This window comes from Festucalex cinctus, chromosome 5 (genome assembly GCF_051991245.1).
Source record: "Festucalex cinctus isolate MCC-2025b chromosome 5, RoL_Fcin_1.0, whole genome shotgun sequence".
In the NCBI taxonomy this organism is placed as follows: Eukaryota; Metazoa; Chordata; class Actinopteri; order Syngnathiformes; family Syngnathidae; genus Festucalex; species Festucalex cinctus.
This window is the reverse complement of record NC_135415.1, coordinates 27,041,606-27,068,341: the sequence shown is the minus strand read 5'-3', so window position 1 is coordinate 27,068,341 and position 26,736 is coordinate 27,041,606. Positions and strand designations below refer to the sequence as shown.

At 39.7% G+C, this 26,736-nt stretch overlaps 1 protein-coding gene across 2 annotated transcripts; it reads right to left on the bottom strand.

Moving 5' to 3' along the window:
• Positions 1 to 636: 636 nt before the first annotated feature.
• On the bottom strand, positions 637 to 25,240 carry olfml2a (olfactomedin-like 2A). 2 transcript variants are annotated; one of them, XM_077522141.1, is made up of 8 exons: positions 25,065 to 25,240; positions 15,734 to 15,997; positions 13,943 to 14,050; positions 13,666 to 13,836; positions 11,176 to 11,419; positions 7,369 to 7,674; positions 6,102 to 6,287; positions 637 to 1,794 (listed from the first exon to the last, which is right to left on the bottom strand). In XM_077522141.1, exons 1-8 carry the CDS (start codon positions 25,137 to 25,139, stop codon positions 1,190 to 1,192), a joined length of 1,959 nt encoding a protein of 652 aa, XP_077378267.1. In that variant the 5' UTR covers positions 25,140 to 25,240; the 3' UTR covers positions 637 to 1,189. The 2 variants fall into 2 exon arrangements, with proteins under 2 accessions (XP_077378267.1, XP_077378268.1); XM_077522142.1 differs by lacking the exon at positions 25,065 to 25,240 and adding an exon at positions 21,240 to 21,674.
• Between the last annotated feature and the right edge of the window lie 1,496 nt (positions 25,241 to 26,736).

The following is a 26,736-nucleotide window of genomic DNA, read 5'->3' as shown; positions in this document are numbered from 1 at the left end:
GATGAAGAAAGAAAAAAAAACAAAATTCCACTGAATTAACCTGAAACTGATGAGCCAGGAACTTGTCAAACTGAATGTGACAAGCCACAAAGTTTCAGGGAGAAGGTCGTGCGGAAAGCTGAAACTAAACTGGAACTATGGAAAGTCATCTCTATTTTTACATTTTCACCCACTGTGAAACATGGACAAAAATGTGGCATCATTTCTAATAGGGATGTAACGATAAAGGCAATATTGTGATATCGTGATATTAAAAAAGCCACAATATCGACGTCGGCATGTTCACGATATTTAAAAGGAACACATCTGTTAAAAAAAATCATTCACTAGCAGTTCTAGCACCCTCTAGTGGCTAGTTTATTAGTTAAATTTAATTTTCATTAGGGATGTTTTGGCCTTCTATGTTTAAAATCTATGCTAATTGTCAGATAAAGAGGAACCTAATTTGCTTGTGAAGCGATCAATGTGTGCTTACATTAGCAAGTAAGTGCCTGAATATTGTTATTAGAGATTGTAGGTGGTTTATATGAATTGTTGTTAAGTACAAAAGCACAATATTGTGCTTTTTTTTTTTTTTTTTTTTTTTTTTTTTTTTTTTTTTAGTATGAGGTCTTTTTTTTTTTTTTTTTTTTTTTTTACAATATTGTGATCTTTTTTAAATATCGGCAACACCCCCTACAATATCGTGATAATTATCGTATCGTGACAATATCATATCGTGATGTTTGGATATCGTTACATCCCTAGTTTCTAACTGCACTGGGTACAGTGAATTAAAACTAGTCAGTAAATGTTTGATTTATTTATTATTGCTTTTGTCAATTTTTGTCAAATTTTGTCAGTGGCTATTGTTTTTCTTTCTTCTACCGAAAGGCTCTAAAAAAAGGTTGCCAATGTGTCTATTTGTTATTTTCACTACCCAAATAGTTAGCCAGCCTGCTGACGTTTCACGAATGAACACAATATAATATATCTACATGAGCTCTGCCTGTTGACCTTCAAACTCAACCTGTAAGATTATGTACATAGTCTCCGTCCAATCAAGAGTGAGGTCTGTTGTTTGAATAACATGCATCGATACTGGAAGTTAGGTACGTCCTTGGGCTTCGTCGGAGAAAGAAGCTTTACTGAGCACTTTTGGTCCATATCAGCAGTCATGCTGCGAGCTTGCTGTATTTTGTGGCTGTTATCACTGGTCGACAAAGTTGACCCGATATGTGACCTGATGGCCGTTGTCCCAGGCATACAAAACCTTCTCCTTGGGGTTATAATCGATTTGCGTGGTGAACGAGTACTCATTGGTAAAGGCCAGACGTGGGGCGGCCTCCGTGTTGGTATGGGTGTCATAAGCGTAGCGCACCTCGCCTTCCTTCTGGTTGTACACGTTGACGGCATACAAGACGCCACAGATGATGAAACAATTTCCGTAAGAGTTCCTCTTGAGACCTGTCCTCCAGGTTGTTTCCTTTTTCAAGGACAGGTCGCCAGGATCCAGTTTACTAATGACGATGACTTCCTGTTGGCTGTAGTCATAGTCCATTGAGGGATAGATCACCCACAGTCCGCTTTCGTCCACCGCAAAGTCAATATCAGAGTGACCTCTCCACTTCCATGGGGTGGTGTCCTCGTAAATCACGTCGGGCAACAGTGTCCAGGCGGCGACATATCGCATCTTCAGGTCGTACTTGATGATGTTCTTGGTGAAGGCTCTATTGTAGTAGAAGGCTCCGTTATAAACCACGTGTCCTGTGCCAATCCAATTGTAAGGAAGCTTGAAAAGGTTGCTCCAGCGACCTACAGCGGGCAACAGATTGCATTACTTTCAATTAGATCTTAAAATGTGTTATGAAAACAACATTTTAAATGCAACTAATACGCTGTAAATGATTGGTGCATCAAACAAACCACATTCAGGGTGCTTCCATAAGTATACTTTTTAAATATTCTGGCCCAAATCAGTTCATGGCTACACTTCCATCCATGTGTGGTTCCTTTTCATTCAAAATTGCACAAAAAAAAAAAAAAAGCCATGTAAGTCTCTTACAGTCTTCATATTGGTCATTGATTGGTGTAGATTCTACACCAATCAATCTTCTACACTGTAGAAGAACATGAATAGAAAGAAGGTGTGGTATGAAATAGTACTGCAAAATGCAACATGAAGTAAAATTGGCTTTCTGTGATGAAACTTCTAATTCTTGAACGCCGTAGATGACGGGACGTAGCTCGCTCATGATTGGTCCGTTCGATGGCGTACTCAGCTTTTTTTTTTCTCTCTCTCTCTCTCTCTCCCCGCCCTCCGCCCAGATGTTTGACAATCTACTTCCTGCCCCGGAGACCATGGCTGTACGTGTGGATATGTGCGTGTGACGAGAAGGGGGAAAAACAAAACAAAACAAAAAACTGTTCACTAAGCACGTGGCTGTTGTGTTTTGGTGAGTTTACGGCCGATACCGGAGCAAATTGGCATTAAACAATTCCGTTCCTGAATTGAACTTCCTGAATTGTTCATAAAATACAGAGGAATCTGCCCTCTGTGGCGTCCCAGCCGTAGCAACACCCCGACTTGGAGTGAAACGACAGCAGACACCAATGTGTATTGCGACATGTATTGCGAGCGGAGCCTGACGCAGAAGTATGACGAGGCCTTAATACTGTCTTGGCCGCCCACCCACATGGGGGACGACTCAGCCGAGCCCATGTGAAAATGTGTGACCTGTTGTTTTCAACTGGATAAGTGTGCCAGAGTGCAGATAAATAGGAAGGTGCCAAGTTAGGACAGGTCACAGTGACGCAACGGCCCAGCTCAAGTCACCTATCTAATCATTCAGAAGCCTAATCAAAAACAACATCAACAACATTGCATAGAGGCATCTGCCAAATTATCAAACAATACAAGGCTCGCACTGTCACGAAAATCAAAATGTGGCCGATTTTATGCTCGAACGCACCAAAGCTACACTGTCTAGGAATATAGAGCCTTCAGAGTAACACCGGATTTGTTCATTATTCATTTGAAAAATGTTATCCAGTAATTTAATTCTGATTAATATTACCTTTATACCACATTAAACAAGCCGAAGGAGAAAATGAACAGGTTTGATTAAAACTGTTCCTGTAAAAACCCTTTCGGGGCAAGCAGTGGTAATGAAGACTAATCTTTTGAAAAGGTCCGTGAGTTATTAGGCCCAGATCCAAATTCTGTGGCTTAATAAACTTGGAAATTAATCAGTCAAAATATCAGAGCATGTGATATCTAATACTCTCGACACATTCAGGGCATGCACACAAATTGAGACAATTGTGGGAACTCCGTGCTGTATGTTTTGTGCTCACACTGCATCGCATTTTCAGAGATCAATGTAAAGTCACTTGTTCAGGAAGTTCAGCCCCCTCTACTGTGTTACAGTAATTAATATGCTCCACTGTTGTGTGTATGATGATGTTATCTTCAAGGTGCCAATGACAATGTTTGTACAATACCAGACTGTGTATAGAAACTGGTATTATGTGACACGGCCAACGTTGGTTTAGGAATTCACGACTGAACTAACATGTTCTCTACCCCCTGGTGTCATTTTTTAAATCACATCCTATCAGTCCTCCTAACCTTTCAACCTCCGGAAGTCTGATATACATTTGATAATATGGAAAGCCCAAGACGGACAAAAACAGTGTTGGTTGAACACGCCAACCACCCACATCACCAGAGCCAACCCGTACTGCTAATCCCTTCCTACCGGGCCTTGTTCAAAGGCGAGGCCAGCGCACATGTCAGAGAACAGCAGGCATCACCGCCACTCACCAAGATAAGCTAGTCATCCGCACACAGCTGTGAGCTCACCTCACTGCAGGACGCTCGAAATGGACGCGAGTTTCGAAAGCCCATTGTCCAAACACATCTACATCAACAAGCCAAATCCTATGAAGGCAGATCATCTTAACTTTCTGTAATCCAATTCCTCGGGTTGATGTACATGGAGAAGGAGTTGATTTTTCCCACCCTCTGGAGGAATGAAACAAGCAAGACCTAAATTCCTCAGATTCAAGCCGTTTCACGGAGCGCCTGCACAGAGTGAGCTTAATTCCGTGAAACCCGCATCCAATCAAGCTCTATTGTTATGGTTTTAACGGGGCAGCAAATGTGCCTGTCGTACTTCAAAACAACCACATTCGCTTGTGAATTGCGGTCTCGACAATTGGCATGTACAATATATTGTGTGTTTTTAGTAGGGATGCACGATAATTATTTGCAATTATTGACGAATTTGACGTCAAACAGATAAACCAGATAGCCTAATAAAGAAATCCACCAATAGTTATCAATTATCAACCAATTTGACATCATTCAGATAAACCAAATTAATCAAGAAATCTGCTGATAATAATAAACTTGCCACGCTGGTCCATCTGTTGTGGTTGTGGCTCAAGTTGTGGCCGACTCCTCAACCCCTCCGCTCTTGTATGGCAGTGTCGCATATTTGTGACATCATAATGCGCGCGACCTCGTGATCACAGAAGATGGCAACATGGCGGTCACCAGTGTAGGATTTCTTTACTGTGTCTGTTTGTTTTGACAAACTCCAAATGAATTACTGGTTTTCTTTGAAGCAGAGATGTCAATAAAATTCAGCTTCATGGTGCTTTACACAATGTTTCAATGTATTTGTACATGTGAGACATATAGTAGGACTCCAAAGTATATTTGCATTCAATTTTGCAAACAATTATCAGGAGTTCATTCCTCAATCCTTGAATGACTTTCACACATTTTTTTTTTAATTCTTTATTTTACTCTCTTTCAAGTGTAAATATTAGCCTACTCTAAAACTGAGTCTGTTTGGTCCCACTCTAAATAGAGTCAAATTTATTCTACAGAATTGTTGCGTGAGATTGGCCGGAGCCTGTTAACTCTTTCACTCCCAGCCATTTTCACAGAAGCAATCCCGTTCGCTCCCGCCTGTTTTACTGGATTTTGACTGATTTTGCAAGGCCCACAGAATATTGTGTTCTATCGCTATAAAAGCATGGGACCTATCAAAAGAAAGAAAAAAAAAAAAAAAGTATGCTTCTATCTGTTTCCGGTTTGCAGCAATTAGCATTAGAAGAGAGCTAAGTTTCATCAGTTTTCACAAATCTATTCAAAATTGTAAGTAATTGAGTTTTTTTTCTACATGGCCCTGGTTGATCTCCTTTGCGCTGCTGCCACCTGCTGGCCGTTTGTGTAATAACTACCATTTCTGCAACCGTTCTTTGCCGTTGAGAGGCTGCATAAAAGCCTTCTGTATGCTCGAGCATAAAAAAACAAAAAAACAAAAAAAAACGTATAAATACGTCTTTGGGACACTTGGAACATAAAAAAAAAACGTTATTGGGAGCAAATGAGTTAATAATAACATAAATGACTGTGTTAAAATAGTCTATTACCATTGCGACTTTCTCTTGCCTATCTTTTGGAATACCCAGGCCCAGTAGACCCAAAAGTATTTTGAGGGTCTGCCTGGAATGTCTGACAGTCCCCTGTCAGAAAGACTTTCAACTCCTACCACGTGCCACAAGAGGCATGGGACATTGAATCCAAGTGGACCATGCTCTACAGCTGCTTGTGGAAAGTGGCTGATGCCAGTCACGGCAAAAATGAACCGAGGGATGCTGTCAAGCTAAAAATGATTTCAATTGGGCCTTTTTGGCAAGTGGGACTATGGCAGCAGTTTTATGGGTAAGGAAAGCCAAATGGAATATGGCGTCATTACATGACGACAAAAACCTGGGCATGGGAGGACTTGAGTGTAGCAGTGCACCATCAACACTGTGTGGAGTGGAGATGGGTCACTGCTTACCTCAACTCAGGACATCGTGGGGAGAACACTCCTTAATTCCACCGAAACTCCTTCAAATGAGGAAGCACATTTCTGGTGACTTTGAGGTGGGCTCTAAAAAGGCACTCCACCTATGGCACCAATAGACCAGAGGCCACCTTTTAATTTAATGGGCCATAACATAGACTGAAGATTAGTGTTATTGTATCCCTATATATAGGAAATGATAGTTTCTGACCCCGTAATTTTGTTTAGACAGAGATGGTGGATAAAATTGCACACCTTGTTTGAAGTTCTCCAAGTTGCGAAACTCCACCAGGTTGTTGCCATAGTAATAATTGGTGACATAGATCTTTGAATCTTTGGCCAGTGGATCCTTCATCCAAGCTCCTTCATTGCGGCCGTAGCTGTGTTGTTTCTCTGGCTGCTCAATTGATGCGAGAGTCCCTTCACAGTGAAGGATTTTCCCTGTCAATCAAAATGGTGAACAATCACAATCAACTATGTTCCATATATGGACAAACAACCAAAACTTCGACTTCGATTGTGTTTTTCTTCCCATTAAAAAGACACGGTTCTCAGAAATATTCTTTCCCCCGAATAATCATTTGTCGATGATATTTAGCACTGTTCTACCTACCGATGTCACTAGGGATGTTCCCAAAAAATCGATACGGCAATATATCGTTGCAGGCCTCATTACAATACACGTATTGATACGCAGGCGTCAGAATCGATATTGCTCTTTAGCTTTAAATAGGCAGTTAATGTTTGCCTTTGCAGCTCGCATTGTACCTGAAAAAATAAAAACCAGGATCGTCTTTGTAGTTAATTGCCTTAAATTAATGCAAAAATAGCTCACCGGTGATTGGACACTGTCTTGGCTAAGAAAAATTAAAGCAGAGGAAAAATATCAACATTTATTTACTTATACGTGTCGATTCGACTATACTTGTCTTAATATACCAATTTTCCTATATTTTGTTAAAAAAAAACAAATTAAATGTGCTACATGAAAAAAAATGCTGTTTTTATTTCCCCAAATATTTTAAATAAGCACATTTTAGAGCTGTAATTTTAATACTTTGATATTTTTGCTCATGCCTATTAGTAAATTTTCCCGGTGTGTCTGTGAAAACTGCTCCTTGCTCCGGAGTGCGTACACATTTAGACCAGGCATGCTGCTTGGTGGTAAACCAGAAGAGTTACTTAACAAAAAGATTGTTGTCATCCAGCATAATAAACATATTCTTTAGGTATACATATGACTGTTATTATAAAATGCAAGTAAATTAATGTAAAATATTGGGATACGTATCGCCTTTAAGATCATGTATTGGGATACGTATGTATCGCGATACGTATCGTATCGTGACCCCTGTATCGTGATACGTATCGTATCGTGAGGTTGGCGGCAATACCCAGCCCTATATGTCACGTGATCAGTGGCAAACTGAGACCTGTTTCGAATATTTTGGTACATATTAAGCAACCTGAGAGGCTTTAAATATATTCCATTGAGCATTCATTTTTGAATTGAAAATGTAACCTGCTCTGTGAAGAGTGGGTCGACTGTTGTTGTTGCTGTTATCGAGCAGTAGCACAATAGTCGGGGCCGGCCTCTCGGCAGCCGCTGTGCTTTGGCTGGTGACGATCGTAGTGGTTGGCGCGATGGTAGCGGTTGGCGCCGTGGCAGCAGTCCCAGTGGTGGCAGGCGTGATGCCCGTGGGCAATGCAGTGGGTGCGGTCGCCTGTTCATCTGTAGAGTCCATGGTTTCAAGAACCATTTCAGCTCCGCCGTCCTCAGACTGGGTTTCGGTGACATGATGGCGTGTGTATGTTTTGGCTGGGTTATCTGACAAGGAAGCACAAACACTGGTTAGTCAGCCTTGGTGACATAACAACATATGAACGACCGTAAATTACAGTAGCTACGAAAGTAGGAGAATCTTCTGAAAGATCTTTTTGTTTTGAATGAATGAATGCATTTGTCAAAAAATGTAACACGATCTATATCAAAATCAAGGATATTACTAGTGTTGTTCCGATACCGATACTGGTATCGGCAGAGGTGCCGATACTGCATAAAAACAGGGGTATCGGTGACTACTCACAAGTAACATGCCGATACCATTACTTCCAACACTAATATAGGATTTTGGATGCAGCATCTTGTGTCTTGCTGGTGCACGACATTCACTGGTATGTGACGTGCTCACTGCATGCCGATCTAAGATATCCTATTGGCCCTTGAATGCTCTGAACCAATAGCAGGACAGCTTTTTCATGTTGAGGAAAAAAAAAAACGTAAGTATCGGTATGGTATCGGTATCGGCCGATACTGCAAAGCTGGGTATCGGTATCGGTATCGGTATCGGGAGCCCAAAAACGGTATCGGAACAACACTACATATTACCACTCTAATGTGCCCAGAAAAACAACACAGCATTTAAAAAAAAAATTATTTTCATGTCTGTCATGAACCACCCCAATAATTAATCACAGGTTGAGTCCCTTCGGCAGCAATGTCAAACAGGCACTTCCTGTAGCTGCGGGCAATGTTCCCTCTAATTTTTCGTGTTGTCTGAGCATTCACACAAACGTCTTGAGCGTTCCATGGACTACGGTTGGCAACATCCACTGATTTATATATCAAGTGTTGCGTTCCTGATGGGAATACTCAATCTACAGTAAATGCGTACAGTGTGCAATATGAATTTGTTTCTCTATCCCATTCATGTCAAGAGGGAGGGAGAGATTGGGAACCGGCCCCGGAATAACTGTCCCCAGCTGGATTTTGACCGACGTTGATCCCATCCGTGGGCGTCTGTAATTTGTGGCGATGATATATATAGCACCGCAAATTACAGCCTCCATTGCCACTAAAATAAATAAACACCTCAAAGCCATTCAAATACAAAGTGAACATTACGATCCACATGAAGGCCGTATTTATTGCCGGAATGTTGTATACAGTTATATAACACTGATTTAATCCATGTCTTACTTATGCAAATATTGTCTTATTTATACATATGTATATATTTTGCATATAGTCTGAAGCATAATTAATAACATTTAGGTTATATTTACAGTTATCTTTTAAATCCATCCATCCATCCATTTTCTTGTCCGCTTATTCCTCACAAGGGTCGCGGGGGGTGCTGGAGCCTATCTCAGCAGGGTCTGGCAGTAGGCGGGGGACACCCTGAACTGGTTGCCAGCCAATCGCAGTATCTTTTAAATATTCCATTCAATTTTGATGAATGGAAGTGTTATTTTTACGGTGATAATGATTTATACAGGATCTAAAAACTTCCTCCAACAACGCCCGTGAGCAAATGTTGAAGGCCAGCTGCTGTGGTGGAACTGCGGTCATCAACAGACAACTTAGGAAACACTTAGCTGCTCTCAGCGAAAATGTGAGTAAGTGTTTGAAATAGCCTCTGCGGCATCAAGCCTCTTTACCTGCCAAAGATAAAAATACAGGTATTCTTTGAAAAGAGCGTCCTGCTATTTGTCAGAGATTACGGATGTGCCGCCGGAGTTTTCGCTGATTTGACAGGGATGGCTGAGTACTTTGAGCCTCACATACATGGCAGAAACGCCGGTCTGACAGCGGCATGTGCGTGTGCCCTGTGCAAACGCAGCATACCTATTCACTCGACTAGACTTAAAAGAGGATTGGAAGGAGTCAGGAAATGTTTTCTCTGCAATGGTGAGGGTCCCCACGCATTGTTGTGAGGAGCGAAGCCGAGGCATGTCATGGCCGTGGCAGCGCTCCATTGACACAGCATTCCATTTGCTCCATCTATTTTGTCAATAAAAGATTTGGATTTCCTGCTCTCTGAATGCACAGCGGCAATCCAAACCTGCAGTCTCGTTAGTTGTGTGCAAAACTGGGGTAGCTTTATTGAGTTGCCGTTAAGTTTATAATTTGAACAACCTTCCTTGAAAATTATTATTATTATTATTATTTTTTTTTAAAGAGCTCAGAATTGTTCATTCGGTAGTCTTACCGATTCAACGTCTTATCATCATTGCTCTTTTTTTTTGTTTTTTTGTTTTTTGTGTGTGTGCGTGCGTTTGCGTGTGTGCGTTTGCGTGCGTGCGTGCGCGTGCATGCGTGTGCGTGCAAATACGTATAAATTTATACTCATTAATTCACCTAAAGCCTTATAAATATCCCATTACCCTTCGCCTTAACCAGGTACTTCAGAATCTTGCCAGAATCGTGAGGTTTAAATGGTCAGGAGACCAGAGAAAAGGTCAGAAAAAAATAAAGAGAAAAGAAAGATAAATCAAAGTGAAATCCAGCACCGACCAAACACTTCCTGCATTCCCTATGATTACAAAATCAAAGTCTTACGCCAACCCCGGAAGCCTCTAAATTCCAGCAAATTTAGCGAGATCTCAAGAGACCAGAGGAAAAACTAAAGAGAGAAAGGAGGGAGCAAATAAAGATCTTAATTGCATAGCCTCTGTTTGATACTTATCCTTTTTTTCTTTTTATCTAGAGAGAGCTCAGAATTGTTCATTCGGCAGTCATACTGATTCAACATCTTATCATCATTGCTCTCTCTCTTTTTTTTGTGCATATGTGTGCGTGCGTGCGTACATGTGTGTGCGTGCGTGTGAATTCGTGTAAATTTGTACTCATTAATTCACCTAAAACCTAATAAAAATCCCATTACCCCTCACCTTAACCGGATACTTCCGAGTCTCGCCAGAGTCGTGAAGTTCAGAAGGTCAGGAGACCAGAGGAAAGGTCAAAGAAAAGAAAGATAAATGAAAGTGAAATCCAGCACCAACTGAACACCTCCTGCCATCGAAATGGTTCCAAAACCAGAGTCTTACGCCAACCCCAGAAGCCTCTAAATTCCAACAAATTAATATCTCAAGAGACCAGAGGAAAAACTAAAGAGAGGGAGGGAAGGATAGATGAAGCAAAGTGAGATCCACAGACATCAGCACCATCCAATCCATCAAAGTGAAATCCAGCATCAACTAAACACCTCCTGCCATCCACATGGTTACAAAATCAGAGTCTTCCGCCAACCACAGAAAACTCCAAATTTAGGAGATCTTAAGAGACCAGAGGAAAAACTAAAGAGAGGAATGAGGGAAGGATAGATGTGTTTGATCCTTATCCAACAAAGTGTCAAGTGGGGTCAAATGAAATTGCTGAAAAAACCCATTTGGATCATTTTCAACACACTCAGTGGATCATGTAGAGTTGATCGCACAAAGGTTGGTGAGAAATGTACAAGTACACTATATTTGCTTTAGGTGTAAAAAGTTCGTGCACGTTGCTGGGCAAACATAGAGGTGAAACTTCCAAGATGAAAACTCTCACCTCCTCTGACCTCATCCTCGTCAGTCTTGGCAGCCTTGTAGTACGTAATGCCTCTGACCACACCTGGCTGGTGGCCAACCACCTTGGCTTTGGCTGTCGGATCGGGCTTCAGTGGTTTCACAGGTTTACTGACCTCCTTCTTGGGCTTGATGACTTTTTCTTTGGGTTTGGGTGGGGGCTTGGATGCCGGGGGCTTTTTGTTGGCTGGTTTTAGGACGCTCTTCGTCTTGGGATCATCGTTATGCTGGAAACATGAAATTACTCATTTGAATGAGTAACAGCTCCAAGTGCTTATACTCCTTGAACATTTTCACATTTTCTGACTTTGCAGTCACAAACTTGATAGACCGACACAAAGTAGCAAATAATTGTCAGGTGGAAGAAAATATGAACATTTTTAGCGAGTACAAATCTGAAAATCAATCTAAGCAATCTAACCTGTGAAAGACTTGAGATTCATCTTCCAGCAAGACAATGACGCCAGAATAAAAATGAATAAAAATGCAGCCCACATTCTTCTATTTACCTAAAATTTTGAAAACTACAGTATGTCATTTCCGTTCCACTTCAAAATTTTGTGGTATTTTACATGTGCTCATATAAAATCTTAATAATAAGATTGAAGTTTGCTGGTGTAAGATGGTCAAATGTAAAAAGGTTCAAAGGTTATGAAAACCTAATCAAGGCACTCTACAACATATCATCAGCTACACACTTCAACTTCTCGTTAATCCACAGCATGTTTGAGTACTTAAAAAACGGAAGCTCTGCTATGATATTGAGATTTCTTTCTTTCTTTTCTTTTTTTTTTTTTTAAACATAAAACCCATGAGGGGCAGTTCATTGGGGTAAAAATGAGAACTGAAGATGGGGAAACATTTGTCTGGTGAGGCTGATGAACCGGGATTTCCCCTGTAATATTTGGTCGGCGGGGTCAGAAATTGTTGTAAACAACTTGAAAGCATAAATCACTCCTTGTGTTGGACAAGTGGTTCAGACTATGTTTAAATGCTGTTGTGGATATTTACTTGCCAGACAAGTAAACTTAAGGTTACAGCTTACTCTATGCATTGACCACTTTTAGCATAATCTAAAATTTTACAAATGTCAAATAGTCCTTTGTTTTTCTTGTAACTCGTGTTGCTTGGCAACTTTGTCATTCGGTATGGTTGGGTCAGTATTTCCCATTGGTCCATCAGATTTACTATACGACACAGCCCTCCTTATGTACTTTGTAGTTAATTTGAAAACTGTGTTCTTAAACATGAAGACAGGTTGACTTGACTCAAATGGACTCCTCGGTCAACACATCCCAATAGGTGTACTCGAACTACAGGCACAAGCACGATACCCTTCCTAGCAACCAGGATGGTCGAGAAACAGTTAGGTTGCTCATGCTAGCAAACATGGACAGTGACCCGGTTTGAGTGCGCTCTGATTGAAGAGCTTCAGCTAGCTTTTTAGTAACTGTTCGTGCAATCATTAGCCAGCGGACACATACTGTATACAGGACTGTAGCAGCACCACTGACTGACTAACACGCACAGTGTGTACTGTAACTCATTAATGCAGCTGTGGTCCAACTTGGACAAGCTACAGTGTCACTGAAAGACCCATTTGGAGAGCTGCGTGGTTATTTAGTAATGAGAGAGGTTGCTGATCTATAAGGAGACTTCTAAGGCTACTTCAGAGTTTAATTCTATGTCTGAAAATGCTGATGAAGTGAAGTGACAGACACTTAAAAGGGAAGTCAACCAAAGGATGTTCTTTACAAAAATATGTTATATGTGCCCCCACTGGTCTATAAAGGGAATTTTTTACATTTATATACACATCTATCTATCTATCTATCTATCTATCTATCTGTCTGTCTGTCTGTCTGTCTGTCTGTCTGTCTGTCTGTCTGTCTGTCCGTCCGTCCGTCCGTCCGTCCGTCCGTCCGTCCGTCCGTCCGTCCGTCCGTCCGTCCGTCCGTCCGTCCATCCATCCATCCATCCATCCATCCATCCATCCATCCATCCATCCATCCATCCATCCATCCATCCATCTATCTATCTATCTATCTATCTATCTATCTATCTATCTATCTATCTATCTATCTATCTATCTATCTATCTATCTATAGTTTTAATTTCCATTTATATTTGTTGTGTTTAATGTTTGAATTATTTTTTTATGATCATTTTTATTTTCAGTGTGGGAGATTGTTCGTCTCTGTGTGCCCTGCGATTGGCTGGCAACCAGTCCAGGGCCAGCTGAGATAGGCTCCAGCACCCCCCGCGACCCTTGTGAGGAACAAGCGGTCAAGAAAATGGACGGATGGTTGGATTTATATTTTCCCTTTTTTCATTCATTTATTAATTCATTTATTTATTTTTAATTTTGACAGTTCTGGTCCTCCATCGCATAGAACATATTGTAAATGATGTTTCTGGGTTGACTTCCCCTTTGAAGTGTAACCAGTTTTTGTGTTCTTTTTGTAACCTGCACCTTGGTCTCAGAAGAGTCTTTCTGAAGCAGCTGTAGACTGAGACCAGAGATCTCTTTCTTGATGCTCATCATAATGTTGGAGTAGTTCTCATATCTCTTAAACTGGTTGGTCAGGCTCATCATGCTGTCACGGACAAATTCATTCTCTCGCGTTAGGTTGGTCTTGATTGTCTGCAAAAGGTAACATCGGCATTAGAATAGCATTGTTAAATGAATTACAATAAAAATGCTTCACAGTGATCCAGCTTTTGAAAACCGCGATGCAAAGATTGTCTACCTCTTCCAGGGTGTTCATCTGAGACACCACCTTATTGATGTATGAGTGGACTTTCATCAGATCCATGCTGTAAAGGGTTCCCTCGAGGAGGTCCACCATAGATTGGAGCTGGCGGGTAATCCCATAAAAGCAGTGGTTATTCATTTTTCATAAAATGTGTTTTATGAGTCTGACATTATCCTAAGTGCACTAAAAACACATTCGCTCTGATTACAACTATTGACATTACAGTAAAAAAAAAAAAAAAAAAAAAAAAAAGCAGAGGAGTTCATTTCAGAGTCCATTTAGCATTATCGAGCTGATCTTGAGTTAATTTAGGTCAGAATCAGGATCACGAGGCCCCGCTTTCAAGGTTGGTACTACTCATACTGAAAATTAAAATCAAAGGAGTTTTTGCCCTTCTGCAATCTGCAACACTGCAAGTGTGTCTGCTTGATAAAAATGGAAATGAAAATTGTGTCCTAGTCTATAGAGGTATCTTCTCATGTCATTGATTTACTGCACAATGCTGAGGACTGATTAGGCATAGTGTATACTTGGAATTTTCATAGAAAATTGGTACTTTGCATGGTATTTGCATAAGTAAACAATCCCTTATCACCCCACTGTAAATCTCTTGAAAAGTACAACCATGAGTACAGTGTAGGGGTGTTAAAAAAAAAAATCGATTCGGCGATATATCGCGATACTACATCGCGCGATTCTCGAATCGATTCAATAATCGGCAGAATCGATAATTTATTATTTATTTATTTATTTATTTATTTATTTATTTTTTTTTTTTTTTTTTTTTAGGATTCACACCTTGAGCATGGAAGAATGTTATATGAACGGCACATTAAGCCTTAATATTTTTATTTTAATGCTGTTCAAATGTGAAACAGATTGCAAACTGTTTGTGTACAGTGGCTCACGGTTATAAGCCTCAAGTTTTAGATAAATATATTCATACAAATCTTACAGTGTACATGTACAAATTTACTGATAGTATTTTCTAAATTTGAATGGAAAAAAATCGCAACAATCGACTTATAAATTCGTATCGGGATTAATCGGTATCGAATCGTGACCATTCGTATCGGGATTAATCGGTATCGAATCGAATCGTGACCTGTGAATCGTGATACGAATCGAATCGTCAGGTACTAGGCAATTCACACCCCTAGTACAGTGTGATTTTTTAAATCTGCGTCATCAGAGCTGTGACATCTCATAGCTTATGTTTAGGATTTGAGCTCCGCTTTCTTGAGTCATTTTAAAAACTGGGGACGTCAACTTAACTCATCCACTCCCAGCCATTTTCACAGAAGCAGTCCCGTTCGCTCCCGGCTGTTTTACTGGATTTTGACTGATTTTGCAAGGCCCACAGAATATTGTGTTCTCTTGCTATAAAAGCATGGAACCTATCAAAAGAAAGATTAAAGTCTCTTCTTTCATCAGGAAAAAAAAAGTATGTTTTTATCTGTTCACGTTTTGCAGCAATTAGCATTAGAAGAGACCTAAGTTTCATCAGTTTTCACAAATCTATTCAAAATTGTAAGTAATTGAGCTTTTTTTCTACATGGCCCTGGTTGATCTCCTTGGCTCTGCTGCCACCTGCTGGCAGTTTGTGTAATAACTACCATTTATGCAACCGTTCTTTGCAGTTGAGAGGCTGCATCATAACCTTCTGTATACTCTAGCATAAAAAAACAAAAAACAAAAAAACGTATAAATACGTCTTTGGGACACTTAGAACATTAAAAAAACGTATTTACACGTTATTGGGAGCAAATGAGTTAATTGACTGACCTTTAATAACTCAGGGGCCTGTTTCTTTAGCTTCTCCATCTTCCACTCATTCTCGCAGGGGTTGAGGGAGGATGGCGGAGCGGTGCAGGAACATTTGCAGTCGGACCCCGAGCTGACTGTTTCCACAGTATAGAAGTCCTCCACGCGGACGCTGCCAGTGCGCAGCCGCATGCAGGCATCCCTGCTCAGAGGACGCATGATGCACTTGCAGCGGCAATCTGAGCCCTCTGATACCATCCGGACAGGCTCTGTCTCTCCAAATATCTGAAAGTGGAAATACATCATCAGGATATTTCATTGGTGAAAGTAAATGACAGTCGGTTTGTAGTCTAACAACCTGATGATATATTCTTGCTTTATAATGAACAACATGCACCTCACTACTGGAACTCAAATGTAAATATGTCATTCTCTCTCCTAGCAGTGAGTTGTAGGGATAGACCGATTATCTGCCGGGCCGATTATCGGTGCCGATATTTGGCAGTTTCACAAATATCGGTATCGGCCTTTTGACCAATCTGACGGCCAATAAAGCGGGTATTTTGAACACATTATGATAATTTTTCACCTTCTGCAAAAATCTTTTGAAACTTTTTATGAATCCTGTTGAAAACCCCAAATTTGCTACGTTTGCATTCATTTTTTGCACAGTGAAATACAGGAACTTTTCATTCATGGATCTATTTCAATTTCCACTTTATAAATAATGATGCTGACACTGGGAATTCCCTACAAAAAGTTAAAAAAAAATAAAAATGTTGAAACTCCCTGAATTTTTTTAAAATATATTTTTTAAACAAAGCTGTCAATATTGTTTAAAATTAAAAGAAAAAGTACTTTTTAATTTTTACACTAATATTTTCTCCTCTACAGCAAATAAATATCGGCTTGAAATATCGGTTATCGTTCTCCTTGACTACTAATAATCGGTATCAGTATCGACCTTGAAAAAGCCATATCGGTCTATCACTAGTGAGTTGTCCCACTCAACTATTGTATCTCTGCTGAACTTACACAAATAAGTATCCATATTTTATCAAAGGAAAACAAGCAAGGGAAGGAAACTGATCTATACAGAAAAAAAAAAAAATACATGCTTCCTCTCTGTTGAATATTCACTGTTGTGACTCAGAGGAAAGCTTCAAACAAAGAGACTGCAACATTGCGGGGACTTCATATCCCGATAAGCTTCAGTTGTCAAACACCGTACAGTATGTTCGCTGGGCTTTGATGGCTGCTTTAAAAAAAAAAAAACAGGAAGCAAACCATGGAAGCTTGGCCAAAACAGCTCACGCCTGCATGCGTAATAGAACAGACTCACAGAACTCGAGCAACAACTCAAAGTGAACTCAACAGATAATTTGCTCAAGTTGTCATCAAAGTCAGACCACACAGCAACATCGGACATGCTGATTTACAGTCCAGCTGAAAAAAACAAAATGATCATCATAAAATTGTCTACTTGCATGACCAAATCCCAACGGTTGCCTCATTTTGATGTGTTGGATTCACGCAAGTCTTGGATTTGCATTATGCATACAGTGCAAATATTTGCCCAATTTTGTGGTCATTTACTTTTTTATTGTGTACATATTTTATGTTAATTAATGCTTTTGCGAGAAGAGCCTGCACAAATATAATGTATGTCCAAAATCCTTAAGTGTGTTTATTTAGTCATTTATTTATTTTGAATTTTAGCAGTTTTGGTCCTCCATACAAGATGGCCGTGGTGCTTCTACTGCAGTTTCCAGTCAAGTTAATTGGAGTACGTACAATCTTAACGAATTAGGCATTGAAATCTTATTTACTTTTTTAAAATCAGAAAGATTATTTTCTTTGTAAAGCAATAAGAAATACAGCAAATGCACCTTTTCGGTTCTTGTTTTAGTTTTCGTCTACATTTACAATGGAATGGCAAGCTTAGTGGAGACAGTGGTGGTGGTGGGGGGGGTCAGTGATTGGTGGTGTTGGGGGCTCATTAGTGGAGGAATGCAGGCTGAGGTGTAGCGGGGGTGACTTGCCTTCCATCAATACTGAGGAGGAGGGGTATGTCTGAAGCAGAGCAGACTCCTGCATGCAGAACCAGACCCAAGCTGACCCGTGTCAAGTGAAAACACAGCAGGGTGACAAATGCTACAACCACATGAAAACAGAGTGGATTAGCCGATTACATTTGTTTAGCAGAGAAGAGCAGTGCTGCAGCTCCTCAAAGCTCTTGATGGCTTAGCATTGCCCAATTTCCTAGACTATCATTTTGCCCTGTAATGTTCATATCTATGAGATTAATAGAACAGCAGACGAAGTGTGCCCCTCATGGGCGGATATGAAACTTTCATCTCAGGGTCTCAGACCTCGGATTGTTAACAAAAACTATTTCTCCCCTCAAACACTGATTGAAACTTTCTGACTATATCCAACGGACTTTTATGTCTTTTTCAGAGCTCTCAAATACATTTGATTCACATTGTTACATCACGTTGTTTTCCCTCAGACAATGTACGGTCGGAATGAAAATTCCTAATCCAAAAGTTGTCCTGTGAATACTTTGTGTGACTCCTTATTCAGAAAAAAAAAAGCGGCTAATTTTAAATATAGTGTTAAGTTCTGCACAAAACTTACTCGGCTCTCTCGGATTTACCACATAGCCAGTTAAACACCAAAAATAAAAATAAAAACTTTACAAAAGCAATGCCAATACGCCCCGCTGAGCTATATTGTTTTACGCCAATCAATGACTGGCCCAAAGCACCCGCGTAACTTGCTTCAATTCGTAGATCTTCGTTCTTCAGTACTTCACCTTTCGTCTCATCTTGAAAAAATCCCAAAGCAAAATCACAATCAGAAATACTTTTGCATATTCTGCCCCTTGATTCTGTCTGAATTGTGTGGTTGTAAACCTTCCTGACTGTTGCGCGTCTCGTGCCAAGTTGAGCTACAGCATGAATTATGAGAATGAGTAATGAAGACTATGCAGTGTTTGAGTCTTTGGCTAGACCTCTGGTGCGATCAAGTAGAAGGTCAGAAGAACATGTCTCAACCCAGAGATCATGTCTGACTGCACATAGGGAGGGGAAAAAAAAGCAGACTAGCCACAGAGAACTCTATTAGATCATTTAGAGCTAACAATTTCTGACAGACGCGAACCTCCAATTGTACTCAGGGTTGCGAAAACACATGATGTGCTACACAGTAGACAGTGCATTTAAAAGCTTTTGCTGGCCTTACAATTTCTTATCGTGTGGCCCTTTGTATGTATAACCACGTTCATATAAACAAACATGTCCCGCCTGTGTCATGCCAGCAAGTAATTAGCAGCATAATTGTACGTTAAAAGGCAAGCAGGAAGTGGTGTTGCCCTCCGACAAACCTCAAACGCTTGGCTGTATGTTCCAAGCTTTGTCCAAATAGAAGTGCTTGCTTATGGCCACTTTTCGAACAAATGTCACCATAAAATCACATTCTACTCAGTGCTTACTCATACCAGGTCAACTTTGAAGAACAGAGCTTTAAAATCCGCTTTCATGGACACTCAGCACTTCTCGCAGAAACATTCCAGCCAAAATATGTTTTCTGATTTTAAATGAACAGCACCGCATTGTGTCGCTGTGAAGATCGGCCATAAAAATGTGATGTAATAAGGGATGCAGTGTGCAAGCCTTGGGAACTTTCAGAGTTACAACTTAAGACATCGGTACTGGGATGTTAATGAGCTAAAGCACAAACTGCTTTTGGGAGTACATATCTACATTCCTGCTGTGTCTCATTCTGTGTCTAGATACTCTCAAGTATTTACTCATCACAGTACATTGTCATGTCGAACAATACAGACAAAAGTGAAGACATTTGAAAGACTTTTTTTACGTTATGGTGACCTCAGATCTCAATGGAATGATAGTATTTCCCCTGAATAACTTAATAAAACACATATTTCACATAAGTAAGACATTAAAATATGCCTAAAATGGTTGAATTAAGTTGATGCTAATCACAAGTGAATCACAGTATTTAATAGGGGTGTTAAAAAAAAAAAATCGATTCGGCGATATATCGCGATACTACATCGCGCGATTCTCGAATCGATTCAATAATCGGCAGAATTGTTTTTTTTTGTTTTTTTTTGTTTTTTTAGGATTCACACCTTGAGCATGGAAGAATGCTATATGAACGGAACATTAAGCCTTAATATTTTATTTTAATGCTGTTCAAACATGAAACAGATTACAACCTCTATAAGACTGAAATTTCAGATAAATAAATAATACATTTTCATATAAATCTTACACTCTACAAGCTTACTGATTAGTATTTTCTAAATTTGAATGAAAAAAATTGCAACAATCGACTTATAAATTTGTATCGGGATTAATCGGTATCGAATCGAATCGTGACCTGTGAATCGTGATACGAATCGAATCGTCAGGTACTAGGCAATTCACACCCCTAGTATTTAAGTGTTTTCACTTTCATTTGCATTCCAACATTTTGTTTAATTAAGCAGCTTGTTGGACTACTAGTTAGCATTTAGCACACATTGAAGATATTCTGAGTTCCAATCTCGTCCTCCATCTTCCTCTCATGTTCCCAAAACATCATTTTCTGGCGACCAGTCCTGATTGGACCCTGCCTTTCACCCACAGGCTTGGTACCTTTGCAATTATTATGTTTTTAATTGGTCAATTGGGAAATTAAGGAAGTGCACCGTACCGGTCACACCTCTTTTGCTTGACACGTACAACTTTAAAACACTATTGATACAGTAATGATTTTTTTTTCCACCATGTCTATATTACCATTGGAACTCCAATAAAACTAAACTCCTTAGGGGTATAAAAAAAAAAAAGATTAAAAAAAAAGATTTGAATCAGAAAATTGGTTTTGACTTAGAAGATGAGAGTGCATCAAATCGAATCGAATCTAATTGTTCCACTTCAAAATATATCGACAATCAAATAGTGGAGAGACATACCTTTGAAGGAAATGACACATCACAATAACCTCCTGATAGTTTCATTCGTTTTGTAAAATGACAACAAGAACCTCATTGCCATCTCAAACTCAGCCGTACTATACTGAAGTGGAATCCCACAGAATCAAAGCACTTCACTCTAAAAAATAATCATCTTTGAGTCCAATGGCACCCCAATGAATCGAGATACGTCTCAATGCACAATATAAACTGGTTTCAGCTGATTTTTTAAATTCCATGACAATCAATGCAATTGATTACTTGAACGTCTTAATTTCATGTGTGCTTGTTTTGGCTTTCCCAAGCATATATGAAAAATGACAACAGTGGTCTGATTTTCAACAATCATCCATTCACAGTGTAAGCACATGACTATTTTGATGGTCTCATGTTGACCCGATGTTTCTCATGCACATACTCATCTACATTTGCAAGCCGAGCCAAGTGGCTCAGGTCCAAAATCCACAGAGATGTTGCCTAGAAGACATTTCATGGGATTTTACATTGGATGTAGAAGAAACAAAGGTATGTTTTCCTTACCCCTATGTTTCTGTCAAAGATATACAGCATGCATCTGCTGAGAGGAAGAAAACATCTAAAGGCAAGATAATACACAGATGGGGAGGAGAGTGATACGTTCTGAGGTTGGATCCCAAAAGCGCAGACACAAATAAGATTTTAACTCTTTACTCGCACAACATCGAGAGGCATAGAACAAACTTGACTAGACGAGAAACAACGAGAATGCATCGAGAATCACGAGACGCCAAGCCCCCTTGGGCTGTGGAGATGCACAGAGGAACAGAGGTAATAATCTGACAAACACACACTTCTCGTTTTGGCTTAAACAGTGAATTGATCGGATTGTCTGTGGCTAGACATGTGGGTAAGAGGACTGACATGGAATTATCTGATTGGCTGTTGACCAAGTAAAGAGATGAAAGATTCTTGACATCACATAGCTCCTGACATCACATAGCGTTTTTCCAGTTGAAACCAGATGATGGTTACATCAGTTCAAAACAGACACTTGACCTCACGGTCATGACCCAAACATAACCCTTGCCTGACCCAAACTTAACCCTGGCATGACCCAGTCATGGCAGAGAGAATTATAAGGACCTTTTTATGGGAACATGCAATTGATGAATGAGTCAGTAAACGTGTTTGGAATTATTAGTTTTAGGCAGACTTACGTCAATCTATTAATTGTCCAAACGAAGGAAGTATACATGGGGAAAATGAATTCATAATGTATGTGCCAAGACTAATGTGTCTCTTTTATGCAGGCCATCTGACATTGTCAAAGCTTTTCCATGGCTCACTGATCGGGTAGAAGTTGACTCTTAAATTTGCCACATTTGAAGGTAGCATAACAGACAGAACAGGCAGAAAGCTGCCAGCTGCAACCGGTGTGACAAGATTAACACATCAGATTCACTTCCTATTGGGACAAATTGCAATTGCCTTGTAAATTTGCATCTTGGCAAGTTCTGCCTAAGCCTCGGTGAATAAATCCCAGCCCTCTTGTTATGACCAAGATTTGCCGATTTACTGGGAACGTAGTGTGAAAATGGCTATTGCCTTCTGATAAAAGATAAATAAGATAAATTAAGCTTTTCTTATTGCCACTTTTAAACAATACTTCACATTGATCAGACTAAATCAAGCCCTGTATACCAACCCTAGCCAAACGATGGAATGCCAAAATGCTCATTAATTCAAATTTTGGCACTGATCAAACACAACAAAGAAAGGACTTCTAAAGTTCATTTAATGACGCCAAGTATCTGCCACTGTGCCAAAGCACTGGACACAGTAGACTGAGCAACTGTCTCCTTTTTTGTGGCCACTCACCCCTGACCTTGCGCTGATTGTCTTTTGGTTTGTTTATGACCAAAACATGGAGCAGGTGCCTGCACTGTTTCCCACGCCACTTGATGGTGCCCTCCATGGCCCCAGTCTCTTCTGAAAGGGCTTTGTTTCTCGTTTTGTCACTGGCACCAATGTGGCTTCAGAACATATGACCCTTCCGAGACACGTGTTTTGGAGGCAATATAGCATATTGCAAATCATATAGCAGCATGACGTGTGAATACTTCTGTCACACCATTTTCTATACACTATAGGCCTCATTTGGATACGTTGATTAAACCCTAGACCGATCACAATCACAATCAAATATAGACAAACAAGACTCACATTCACACCACACCACAGAGTATATGCAGTTAATCTAACATGCATTTATTTTTTCAAAATGGTCTGAGACTGCATTTACACAATAGTCGTAATGTGTGATTTAGTTCCTGTAGCTGATTTTTTGATTCTCTATTTGCATCTATTTAATGCAATGATTATTATCCTTTATTGAGCCATTTTAAGCTAAAAAAAAAATAAATAAATAAAAATCTCGCAGCACACCACCAAACAAAATTGTCACAAAAAGTAGATCAACATTTCAATTATATGCTTTCTGCTATTTAATAGAAGATCATTTATTTGTTCTGTCTCCATAAGTTGTTGGCATGAAATTGCCCAATTCTCTCTCTCTCTCTCTCTCTCTCTCTCTCTCTCTCTCTCTCTCTCTCTCTCTCTCTCACTCTCTCTCTCTCTCTCTCTCTCTCTCTCTCTCTCTCTCTCTCTCTCTCTCTCTCTCTCTGCCATTCATTCATAAGAGCAATTTTAATTAAGCTGATATATTCAGTCTGCATTCTTATGTTTCCAAAAGGTGCTGGATGGAACCGAAGTCCAGTTCTATATGCAACATTCATTTCTCTTCCCAAAAGATTGTGCACAATGTTGATGAAACAAGGAAAAATCTGAATTATTTGCCATTGGCTGAAGTTTTGGGTTTTAATTCCCCATTAAAATGTGGAGGGAATACGATGATGCCCAACAGGCACACTTGAAGTGGTACTGAAGTTTAATACAGCTTCTATGGTAAGTCAAATTACTCCCCTAATTAGGGCTGAACCTGCCACATGCCACAACCTATGACTTGCTATATGGCAGCTTTACTCTTCAATGACCTCCATTCCTTCCCCCCTTTGATTGTATCCAGAGCAGACAGTTGCAAGACAGTCTTGCACCATACTTGGGCATAGTTGAGTGATTCTGTGCTAATATGTATGCTGTATTCAGTAAACACTCGTGGTATGGAGTACAGAGTGTACAGAGTGTATGGCTACATACAGATGTGGGGCACTAAAGTCAGGCAATTATGTTGTTGTTGTTGTTGTTTTTGTTGTTGTTTTTTTTTTGTATCTGAAGTAACACTGCAACATATTTGACTCAGCTGTCCAAGTCCTGCAAAATTCAAACATCTACTCTGAGCAGCAATCTCTACAGCAGCTTTGGACTGTTTTTTTTTTTTTTTTTTTTTTCCTGCCACACCATTTGATGATACTCATCTTTTTTGGCATTAAATACTGCACAATGTGGTTTCATCTACATTACATTGCAAACTACTTGATAGCGTTAGACAACATTAGCAAAGTGTAATTAAAATATAAATCAAAAGTCTTTTCCTAAGCTACGTTTACGCAAACAGGTTTGAAATAGTTTTCCTTATTCAAAAACAATGATAGCACCAATTTTATTTGATTTTTTATTGCATTTCCAGAGAAAGTATGAAGCACTTGCTTTTCATATCTAGAGCTGCCTGACTATCTGCAATCACTATCTCCCAATTCCGCACCTCAATTTGGCTTTCAATAACTTTATTAAAAAATTTTGAGTAACAAAAAAATATTAAATGCATAGGGTGTGTTGGCTATCTAGGAATGACGTCAGGTGCTTGAGCAATATGTGGCAGTTTCACCTTGCACGTGTGTGGACTATTGAATGTAATTCCAGTTGTTTCTATTAGTACATTTATAGATGCGTGATTGCCTTCATCTACAAAAAATGAATACAGTGCTGAAGTTCGCATAGCCTCGAAGTCTCCCATTGTGTGTCCTTTGATTGGATGGAGTGGGAGATTAAATGGTTACTGGAGCTCAGCAGCTGTCTAAACAAGGTCAGCCAGATATTATTTCTTTCCCAGCAATTGTCGTCCGTCAGTGCCTTAATTCACTCAAGTGGCATCAGGTCAGTACGTTCGTGCTATTGATAAATGTGTTCCAAGATCCCTTTCAGAGAATTTCCTCCACAAGTGATACATTACACACATGAGAGATGTCTGCAGAAACACGTGGATATGTTTGACGTCTCCTCCCCCCCCATGTGAATTAAAAAATACACATACTTGATGTAGATAAAAACAACCAAATAAAAAAGCAGAATGAGTGTCAGTTGAAACGAGATTTTGGGATGTTCGAAAGTTGCTTAACTGTCAGAGATTTGCATTTGATCTCCACTTACCTTGCTCTGTGAAGTCGCATCCTTGCACAGGACCAGCAGACACGCAAACACGTTCGTGTATCTCCACATCATCATTTCTGCCGTGAACACTCTTAAACGATGCAAACTGCCGGTTACTGCATTCAGCCTTTAAGTGCCCATAAAGAGAAGGGCCCCTAATTCGGCTCCATTTCACACAGGAGGATCAGTGAGTGACCGTGTGTATGGATAGAGGGTTGCATTCGCTGTCCTCCTCTTGGGAGGGGCTTACACAAAACTTGTGTCTACAGTCTGAGCAAAGACAAAGAAAGCTACAGTACATCCTACTAGCCTATTAATAACAGCATAGATCTATTATTATTCTACTAAGAGCAAAAGAGGAGGCTTAAGACTTACTTTTTTAGTTTGGCATTTGATTGATTTTTATTTTATTTTATTTATTTATTTATTATTATTACTATTATTATTATTATTATTATTATTATTATTATTATTATTATTATTATTATTATTATTTTTATTATTATTATTATTATTATTTTTTAATCCCCTTTTATTTATTTAACTATTTTAATCTATCTTGTCTTGTAGCTTTGTTTTTATTTTTTTATTTTTTATTTTTTTGTTTAACTGTTTTCTTTTAGTGTTTAAATGTTCTTATTTGGTAGTTATTAAATTTTAAGCTCCAGTGTTTTCTCATGGGGGAGCTTCCACAGTGAGAGGGATGCTTGGTCTTCATCCATCTCACTGTGGATGAACTCCTCCTGGGTGCCTTTCCTTACAGGGTACTTCTGTGCCCCGCCATGTTGTGGTTTTCATGTGTTTGTTGGGTTTTGGGTGTGTCTGTGGGTACGATCATGGGGATGGGGGGGCTTTTTCTTTCTTTTATTTTATTGTATTATGGATGTCCAGCACTTTGAGTTGCATTTTAAATGTATGAAAGGTGCTATATAAATAAAGTTGATTGATTGATTGATACTACCAGTAACAACAACAACAACAACAACACTAATAATAATGATACTGTAGCCTAATCAATTTCACCACCACCACCATCATCATCATCATGAATATGAAAGATGAAAAAAACTATATATATTTATATATATAATTCTCAGTTGCCCATTAGACAAAATTACTGCATGCATGAAAGTGTGGATTTGTATCACAGCTCATACGTCAAGTGGGAATTTGATCGGATAATTGTTATGCATAGGCGCCAGCACCCCCGCGACCCTTGTGAGGAATAAGCGGTCAAGAAAATGGATGGATGGATAATTTTAATGCAATGCCATTAGCGCCATCGTGTGGTTACTCATTACGTTGCAACTCTAGATCCAGCTGAGGCAAAATCGCATGTGACTATGAGTAGCCCTTCATCCCCCCCATATTTATCCAGAAATTCGGCATGTCTGAACTGTTTTGAACATGTATGAAACAGTTTTTTTTTTTTTTTTTTTTAATAACCCAGCTAGCTTCGGGCAGTAGGCGGGGTACACCCTGAACTGGTTGCCAGTCAATCGCAGGGCACACAGAGACGAACACGCATCCACACACACAAGCACACTTAGGGACAATTCAGAGTGCTCAATTAATTCTGTGCCATTGTTTTTGTCTGTGCTGGGGTACGCCCTGAACTGGTTGCCCGCCAATCATGGATGGATGGACATTATTAAATAAATTACTCACATTT

Excerpts from the sequence above, each read along its gene's own strand:
- olfml2a (XM_077522141.1), bottom strand. The coding sequence starts at position 25,139 with ATGATGATGTGGAGATACACGAACGTGTTTGCGTGTCTGCTGGTCCTG. Across the intron at positions 14,051-15,733 it reads AGGCCCCTGAGTTATTAAAG|CTCCAATCTATGGTGGACCT; the intron begins GTCAGTCAATTA and ends ATTACCCGCCAG. Across the intron at positions 6,288-7,368 it reads ACCCACTCTTCACAGAGCAG|GGAAAATCCTTCACTGTGAA; the intron begins GTTACATTTTCA and ends TTTGATTGACAG.